Here is a 9,675-nt window from a genome sequence, read left to right as displayed (position 1 = left end):
TGACACTGCATATTATTTCCATAACAACTGTGTCACTACAGTACACATTTCATATGAGCTTTAGAGAAGCCGCATTTGTAGAGTACCTAAATCACCCGACAGACAAATCCCTCAAACAAAAAAACCTATGGTTCCAAATCTATATAAACAAAGAGACAAAGGGACACACACAGAAACAGCATAGCATGATATTAATTGAAGATGCAGGAGAAGAAATTAAGCAGAAGATAAAAAATCAAAAATACCATATCATTAACAAACATGTGTATGTACATATTATTCATAGAATATTACAACAATACATCAATTGAAGTGAAAGCCAACAATCATTATCATGATTCTTAGCCTTAGTTACGGTTACCAATAATGCATCTTCTTCAAATTAACAGAAACAACATCATCATCATCATCAACAACAGCAGCAACAACGACAGCAAGAATAATATCTACCATGCTACTTCGTATATTGTATCTAAGAAGAATTAGGGCGAGCTCTTAGCTGAAGCAGCAGAGAAATACTTCCAGAGATACCGACCGCTCGCCATATCCACAATTATCCAAAAACTCGAACTAATCCCCGCCATTACCTTATCCTTCAATTCAATAGAAATCAATTTCCAAAATTAGTACTAAATTACTAATCACATCAATTCCAACAAATTTCAAACCCTAAAACAGTGAAATCAAATAAAGGGAAGACAAATGAGAAATTGAAGATACCTTGTATGAAATCGGAGAAGAATTTTTAGGTTTTGGAGAATCGGGAAGAAGATTGAGGTCGAGATCATCGGAAGAATTGAGATTCTTGAGGACGAAAAATCCGGCAAGAGCAGCAGAAAGAAAAATCAAAATAATTCGAAGTGGACACATTTGAATTTCCGCAAATTTTTGGCAAATTCACCAACCAAAAGTAATTGAAGAGAGAGAAATTAGGGATTGATTGAAATTAGCGAAAAGGGGGGAAAAGAGTAGGTTTCAAGCTTTTTGAGTGAAGAGGTTGTTCAACGCTCGCTCTCAACCTGTCTCTTTTCGAAATTTTCCGGTGGTAACTAATTATGCCCCATTGGGCGTTGGTTGCGGGCGGGTGATTTGTTACGAAGGTCGTAAGAAAATAAGGATGGATTGCATTATTCGAGATTAATGGAATTAGATTTTACGAAGTATTGGCAGAAAAAATTAATACCGACAATTTTAGCTGTGGTTGATTGATTGGTCTCTTTACCTTAGGGCGCTCTTTATTTATCAACTATATGTCTGAGATTGAAATTTTGAATTATAAATTGACAATGTTCGACACAAAATACAAACTAGGGATTGAGATTAATGGAATTTGATTTTACGAAGTATTGGTAGGAAAAATTAACATTAGCAATTCTGATTGTGGTTGATTGTATGTCATGTGATTGAAATTTTAAATTATAAATCGACAATGTTTGTATAAATTTTAGATCATTCATACTCGTAGTAATATTGTAACGTAAGTTAGACTATTAAATCTAATATAAAGACTAGAATAGACCCGGTCTACAATAACTTATTGTAGACTCAACCTTCTAGTATACCATACGAATGTGATTATATTACTACAAAAGTGATTATATCATCCTGAAATTATCATGTAAATGAATCACTCAAAAAGTGATTTTTTTTTTTTGACAAGAAGAGAAAGGATTTCATTAATGAAAGATAGCCAAACGGCACATACAAACAATTCCGAGGAAATCTAAAATTCCAATACAAATACAATTCACCTTAGAACTAGTTACAACGCAGATTTGATCAACGATCGCCTTTATAAAAATCTTCATCTGAAGCAATACAATATGTGAGTTAGCACTAATTCGGCTTGAGATCCACATATGAATAGTTGTTTGGGTGAATAAACTCATATGACCTTCTAAACACTTTTGGAGATTGTGAAACCCTAAATCTTCAAACTTTGACAGATGAACAAACAAATAAATTAAACCTAATAGTATATCATTATAAAAAGTGAATTTATCATTATAAAAAGTGAATTTATCATTATAAAAAGTATCAAATAGTAAGTTACATCATTAAAAAAATGATTTTTAAATTTTATCATCCTATAGATTATAATATAATCTCAATTAAATGGTTTAATATGAGATTATATAATTCAAAATATGACTCACAAAAAGATAATTATATCATCTAGAATAAGTGATTATATCATCTAGAATGTGATTATATTATTTGAAAGTGTCAAATTTTGAGTCTACAATAATTTATTGTAGACCGGGTCCATACAAGACCAATTGTTAAATCTAAAAAATCATAAACCAAACATACTAGGGTACTAGCATTTGCATCGTTGGATTGGATATTCAAATCAATTTTGTGGCACTTAATTTAAGTTCATGCTAAGTTTTGTTTAACCTTAGAAAAGAATGTCAGATTTTTTCAGTGAACTAATTCCTGTGGTCTTGAGAACGGATCAACCCTGCATTGTTGCACAATTCAAATAGTTGTTAGTTTGTTACCATCGTAACTATACTGTAATTCTCATTGCTTTAATTTGGTCATGCTCTTGGTGTGTGAAAGAACTAAACATGGGCAACGGGTCGTGCCGTGCCGCCGCGGGCCGTGTCTGGCCGTGCCGCGGTGGTGGGCGTGCCGTGCCGCCGCGGGCCGTGTCTGGCCGTGCCTAAATTTGGCACACCCCAGCCCACGGCACGGCACAGCGGCCAAACCGTGCCACTTTTTTTTTAAAAAAAAAAATAAACGTAAAAAAAATCGATATATAAATATTTTTTAGTACAACTTAATTTTATATAAATAATGTTATAAATTTATGTTTATGTTAATGTTAATATATTTTGTTTTGAACAAACTATATTTTAATTAAGGTTATAAAAATTATTTATCTAATTATGTTTAAGTTTATATAAATAATTTTATTAATTTAGCAAAAAACAACAATACATATAATAAAAATTAAATTACCACTGTCGTGCCACGTGTCGTGCCGGCGTGCCGACCCACGGGCCGGCCACCGTGCCTCGTGCCGATTCCCAGATTTTTGTTCACGGCACAGCCCACGGCCCACAGGTGAGCCGCCGTGCCGTGCCGCCCGCGTGCCGGCACGGCCCATGCCCATCTTTAGAAAGAACATTAATAATGTAAAGCCACAGCCCACACTATATGTAGTTTTTTTTTTTTTTTCACCGGTAACAAGGAGCCCCACCCTTTCACATGAATGGGGGAGGGGGGAGGGGGATTCGAACCTCCACCACTAGGGGGAGGGGGGGGGGGGGAAACCATCCCTCCATCTCCCTAGTTCCTCACTGTACTTAGTATTACGAAACCAGAAGGAATGGAGGATAAATGTTGTTCACGGAAGAGTTTTAAGAGCAGAGTATTTTTAAACTGAGTAACAAATCCGGAATGGTAAGGTAAACTTAATTTTACTGTATCTGAATTGGAAAAGTAAATACAAACTATGATATATCAAGCATACACATACATCTTATATCCAAATACTGCCTCATAAATAAGCTCTGACCTTGTTGCAAAGTCGAGAATAGTCAGTAATGCAGTAAAAGGCATATAATTCGGGAGGGAAAGGAATCGCATGTTAATGTTGACATACTCTCCGATCATCAAAAACATGATCAAAGTATGGGACCAAGACGGCTAAAGAGAAGTTTCAAGAGTTTCTACCATCACTGCTACTGCTAAGACTGCTCCTGATTTTGCAATGGTTGCTGCAATTGCAGTGGCTGCTGCTGCTGTTCACCTTGCCAGGCCCAAACAATATCTTTTAAAGAAGGCCTTATATCTTCCTTTATCGCCTTTTGATACTCGAAAGTATCTCCATTAGCTTTTCTCATCTCCACCAAGTAGAGTGCAGGGGTGACCTCAAATATTTCTGCATCAATTGACAGAACACCTTTCCTTCCTTCGCTTGTGCCCTCGAAGTTTAGTAATCCTTTGTCCATCCTCCTTACTTTTAACCTTAAGTTTTTAGCAGTTTCCATAAGCTTAGAGATTATGGTAGAAGCAGCTTCCCTGGACGTAAATCTTGCTTCCTTCTTATGACTACAGTCTTCGAATAAGCCAGATAAATCAAAACCACACGAAAGGGATATGATATCAAATGCATTTAACTCTGCAGGTTTGATCCCCTCTTCCCTGGATTCTTCATTGGCATTGCTACTTCTGGAAGGGCCTGGATCTCCATTGCTAACCACATCATTAACTGTTATGCTATCTGTATCAGATTGGATAGGTTTTGGAGACAAGTCTTTTTTATACCAAGAACTCTCCTTTATCTTAGCAATTGTGACTCTAGTATCAGGGTTAGGGTCCAAGATCTTTCCTAATAGTCGGCGTGCATCCTTTGGAAACCAACTAGGGCATTTATATTCTGCTTTACCAATCTTTCTGTACATCTCCATCAAGTTTGAATCATGGAATGGAAGAAAACCAGCCAAGAGAACATATAAAATCACCCCACAAGACCATATATCAGCTTTGGCCCCATCATAGCCTTTCCTACTGATGATTTCGGGAGCAACATATGCAGGGGTCCCACAAGTGGTATGGAGTAAACCATCTTGTCGTTTAGTTTCAGCTAGAGCACTCAACCCGAAATCTGAAACCTTCAAATTCTCATTTTCATCTAGCAGCAAGTTTTCAGGTTTCAGATCGCGATGATAAACTCCGCGGCTGTGGCAAAAGTCAACTGCACTAATTAACTGTCTGAAATACAATTGAGCAACATCCTCCTTTAGCCTCCCTTTGGCCAGCTTGTCAAAGAGTTCACCGCCTTTAGCATGTTCCATCACAAAGTAAATTTTAGTCTTGGTCGCCATGACTTCATACAGATACACGACATTTGGGTGCCTAACCATTCCCATGACAGAAATTTCTCTCTTAATTTGATCCATGAGCCCTACTCTTAAAACTTTTTCTTTGTCAATCATTTTGATGGCCACACTCTGGCCATTTTGGATACTCCTTCCGTAATAAACCTTAGCAAAGGTACCTTGTCCTAGTAATCTCCCCATTTCGTACTTATCCATCAACACAGACGCTCTTGGCTCCATGACATACACAACGGAAAAAATCCTAGAGGCAATTTCAAGATACGAATCTCCTGCAAACACTGACTGTATATTGTATACTACTATGTACAAAGCAGGAGAACTAGAGCAATGATCGAAAATCAACCATCCCCATAAATGTAACGCCTGAATGCAGACGGCGTACTATTGTAATCAGTCCCTTGAAGCTTAAAGTCACCACCAAGACTCACAAAGCAGCGACGCGAGTATCCAATATCATCAACCGCCAACAATGCTAGGACAGACAAGTTCCTAGCCTCATCAGCTAATATATATAGTCCCCCAACAGACAACCACATTATTTAGCATTCCCTGAAAAATGTCTCTATACAAGACACAATCAGGAGAATGCTTAAAACAATCCCAACACCAAAAAATTTCCGGAATAACTCGTTGATAATCAGGTTAAGCTGCAAGAAGAGGCAAATTGATGACAACTAAAATCACAAGTAACAAAAATCAAAAATTTTAAAATTCTGCAATTCAGAAAGTTTAAAACGTCTAGATTCCTAATTTTCCTTAAATTAAAACAGAAATACTGAATAATTAATAGCAGTGCTACTTTAAAACATAAAAATTAAACAAAAATGACACAATCCTCCACAAAACTCATACACCAAAACAAAATACCATCAAAATTCACCATTAACCCAAATTTAAATTCTCAAAAAAAATCACAAACATCATATATTCATAAGCATACACACATATATTAACCTAAACAGAAATTGAATTCAAAATTACAGAAAATACAAAAAATTAATAGGGAAAAATAAAGTTAGGGTAAATTTACCAAGAATTCGAAGTGGGGTTGTAGCTGCGATGCGAAATTGGAGGTAGAAGAGAAAATTGAGAAGATTATCGAAAACGGGGGAATTTGATGACAGATCTGAAAGACAAGTTGGTTGCAAAATATGGCAAAATAATCGTCGCGCTTACGATAGTTTGGCTGGGTCAGGGACTCCGGCTTCTTCTTCTTTGTTGTATTTAAATTTCAATTTTTCCCCTAAATTTTTTTAAAAAAATTTCTTTTTCTATGTGTTGCATAAATAAAGAAATGAAACGTAAGTAGATTTTTCCCCAAATAAAGAAACGTATGGAGATTTTACTGGTTTTGGTTTGTTTTTTTTATATTTTGGGTTTTGTTTGGTTTTGTCTTTTTATTCTTTTTTTAGTTGAGGTGTAAGTGTATTGAGTTGAATATGAATAGATTCGAATGGGAATGGATAAGGGAAAATGTGTAAGTGTATTAAAATTATAATGCATACTAATATGTGTTTAATTTAATAATTACAATAATAAGGAAAGATTGAGGTCGGTATGCGTTGAGTCTGTATATGACTTAAATTAGGTTTATTAGAAACTATAAAGAAAAATATTAGTTTAAACGGGAAAAAAAAATCAACAATTAATGAGTATATGATGTATGCAAGTAAACATACAGCTAATCGGGGTATGTATGTTCAATAGACGGCAATGGAAAATACGATCACGTGGGGGTACGTCAAGTAAAGTTGTGATTAGGGATGTTAACACGTTAGTGGGGCGAGTCAGGGCCTGTTTTTCCTTTTCAGTTCAGCTCCAATAAGTTCATTTCAGTTCAGTTCCTAATTTCTTTCTCTCATAACCAATTCATTTCAGTTCACAGCTCAATAGTTCAGTTCAGTTCAATTGTTTTTAGTAAATTGGAACAACCCCTTAGATAGGAGACATACCCCTAGAGCGAAAATAGAGATGAAAATCATACTCGATATGCATGGGTTGTGAACCGGTAATGCATCTTAAGTTATTCCCGCCTTGCCCTGTAACGAACTACATATATGTAACACCAAAAGCTAAAAATTACCTTATACCCATTTAAATTGAGAAAACAAACTTTAACAACCGAGTTCCATCTTTTGGATTCTCGTAAACTTATCCTACATCAAATTCAATGAAAATTTTGGTTCAATACTTGTTTAACAATTAAATTTTTTATATAACAAAGATAATAAGGTCCTGTTCTTTTGAGCAGGCAGAGCAACTTAAAAGAACAGGGTCTTAATGGACACATACAAGAATTTCAAGATGGGGATTAAGCGGGAGGTTGGGCAAGGAAGGTGGATGTGGATGCATATATATAACTTGTTTGGTGGGAATGATATTAGATTTAAATTTGGTACATGGAGATAGGGATGGAAATATTAGGTGGCTTTGGGATGGGGATAAGAAGATCAGTATCCTCTCTCGCTCCATCCCATCCCTTATTGTGATCATGCTTCATTCAAATTCCTTAACAAGTAGAGATATATGAAGGATTTTGGAATTGTTCTCTTGGTTAAAAGCTTAGGGCCTAGGGTAATGTGACGACAAATTATAATATGCACCATGGTGCATCTAGTTCTATGTGAACCACCGATAAAAATATATTGTCTCTTCTCTTTCCTCCTCTACTTTCCTAATTTCTGATTTCTTTCTCTTTTATTTTCTCTCTCCTCTATTTTTCTCTCTATTTTATCTTTCTCTCTCTTGAATTCATTCATCACCCTTTTAATTAAAATCCTTCATCACCATAGTTGATCATCATAGATTGAATTCCTTCGTTATTATAGATTAAATTCAAATTTTATTTTCTTCAACCTTCGATTTGAAACTTTGTTAATGGATGGAGTTTTTACAATGAAGTAGTGAAACTAAAAATGGCGTTGTCGTCGAGGAGAAGGTGGTTAAGACGACGGAGATGATTATTTTCCGATGAGATTTCATTATCTAAATCACCATGGCTAGGTTTGAGTTTTGGAATATGTAGCTTTCATATTCTTTTGATTTTTTAGTGATAATTGTGTATTTTGTTATGAACAGTTCTGTATTTGATTATATTTTAGTTATTTTGAACAATTTAATTTAAAAATATGAACGTATGATACGTTTCCTATAAATACATATTTTTACCGACATGTATTTTTGAACATCTTTATAATAATTTTGAACATGAGATACATTACTTATGAACTTTTTTTTTATTTTAGATCTATATATTTTTAATTTTATTAAAATTTTTGACATTCTCTACTTTATAATTTATATATCCGAACATTTGGCATTTTGAGTAGTGTCTTCAAGTGCAGAAGTTTTTGAAGGGTGTTCAATGGTTTGTGGTTGGGGTTCAGAAATTTTTGTAGGGGGTTCATAGGTTTTTGTAGGGTGCTCAGTGGTTTGCGGTTGGGGTTCAGAAGTTTTTGTAGGGGGTTCAGAGGTATTTAAAGGGTGTTCAGTGGTCTGTGGTTGGGATTCAGAAGTTTTTAAAGGGTTTTCACTGGTTTGTGGTTAGGGTTCAGAAGTTTTTGTCGGGGGTTCAGTGGTTTGTAATTAGGGTTTAGAAGTGTTTGTACAGGGTTCGTTTTAAACTCTCGGTAAGCGAGTAGTAGACTAGTTGTATGAGATTTTTTTAGGGTGCATGTTCAATGGTTTTTGGTTGGGGTTCAGAAGTTTTTGTAGGGGGTTCAGAGGTTTTTATAGGGTGTCCAATGGTTTGTGGTCGGGGTTCAGATGTTTTTGTTGGGGTTAAGAGGTTTTTGTAGGGTGTTTAGAGGTTTTTGTAGGGTGTTCAGTGGTTTGTGGTTGGGTTCAAAAGTTTTTGTCAGGGGTTCAGAGATTTTTGTAGGATGTTCAGTGGTTTGTAGTTGATGTTCAAAAGTTTTTGTAGGGGGGTTAGAGGTTTTCGTAAGGTGTTCAGTGGTCTGTGGTCGGGGTTCAGAAGTTTTTAACAATTGGTTTTTTCTTATATACATCATCTAATTTCTTCTTTTTTTGGGTGTTCTGATGTTGAACATTTGACAATTGTACTGTTCAAAAAAATTTAGGGTTCAATTTAATATTCAATTCTAAAAATTAAGAATTTAAGATCGATTTGCGAATTTAAACAATAAATTACTTATACATCTTCAGTAGGAGTAGATAATTTCGATTTTCTACAAAAAAAAAAAAATCAAAAAGACAATTATATAGTAGAACATAGTTTCAATTTTATAATTTGTTGAATTATATTAGCAAATTTAACACAAATGTAGGAAAATCAAAGAAGTTTAAGTGATATTCATTTTTTTTACGGTATTTGCTTGTGATTTTTGTCTTTTGTCATGGTAAATTGCAGTTTTTAGAGAGTGAAAAATGGTGATAGGGGAGAGAAAATACAAAAAATTAATTAGAAAGGTTTTTTTTATGTATGAGAGGAGAGAGAAAATTTTTAAAATGAAATAAAAAATAGATATGACAGTTGGAGAGAGGAGAAGCTTTTATTTAATAATAAAAAAAACTAAAATCCAAGGGCTTCTATTGTCTGGACTTCCTTTTTTGGGCACAAATTGGGCCAGGTGTACCTAATTCTAGGTGCACTATGGTGCACATAATACTAATTGTAATGTGACTACCCCGTGGGCCATGGCTATGACTAATTGTTGTGGTGTTCTTGATTCTATAAAAATTCCTTCTTCCTCCATGGACCGTTCCCCCTAAATCCTTTCTATTGCTGGGTTCGAGCTACCTTCCTCAATCTTCATCTTTTAACTGGCATTCTCCTATTTCATTATTGACTGTTGGGCCTGTC

The 9,675-nt window shown here is 35.1% G+C and overlaps 1 protein-coding gene and 1 long non-coding RNA gene across 2 annotated transcripts; both read right to left on the bottom strand.

Annotated features, from left to right (window-relative positions):
• Window positions 1-228: 228 nt before the first annotated feature.
• Window positions 229-1,207, bottom strand: LOC110684214. The gene is made up of 2 exons (XR_002503746.1): window positions 721-1,207; window positions 229-593 (listed from the first exon to the last, which is right to left on the bottom strand). It is a non-coding gene; the product is annotated as an uncharacterized LOC110684214 (long non-coding RNA).
• A 2,202-nt stretch (window positions 1,208-3,409) lies between these two features.
• On the bottom strand, window positions 3,410-6,633 carry LOC110684213 (CBL-interacting protein kinase 2-like). Its single transcript, XM_021860630.1, has 2 exons — window positions 5,884-6,633; window positions 3,410-5,500 (listed from the first exon to the last, which is right to left on the bottom strand). The coding sequence occupies exon 2, from the start codon at window positions 5,070-5,072 to the stop codon at window positions 3,699-3,701; it is 1,374 nt and encodes a 457-aa protein (XP_021716322.1). The 5' UTR covers window positions 5,073-5,500; window positions 5,884-6,633; the 3' UTR covers window positions 3,410-3,698.
• Window positions 6,634-9,675: the final 3,042 nt, after the last annotated feature.

The sequence above is a fragment of the Chenopodium quinoa genome, unplaced genomic scaffold (assembly GCF_001683475.1).
Source record: "Chenopodium quinoa cultivar QQ74 unplaced genomic scaffold, ASM168347v1, whole genome shotgun sequence".
Lineage (NCBI taxonomy): Eukaryota > Viridiplantae > Streptophyta > Magnoliopsida > Caryophyllales > Amaranthaceae > Chenopodium > Chenopodium quinoa.
The sequence above is the reverse complement of the archived record's forward strand: the minus strand, read 5'-3'. Positions and strand labels throughout refer to the sequence as shown.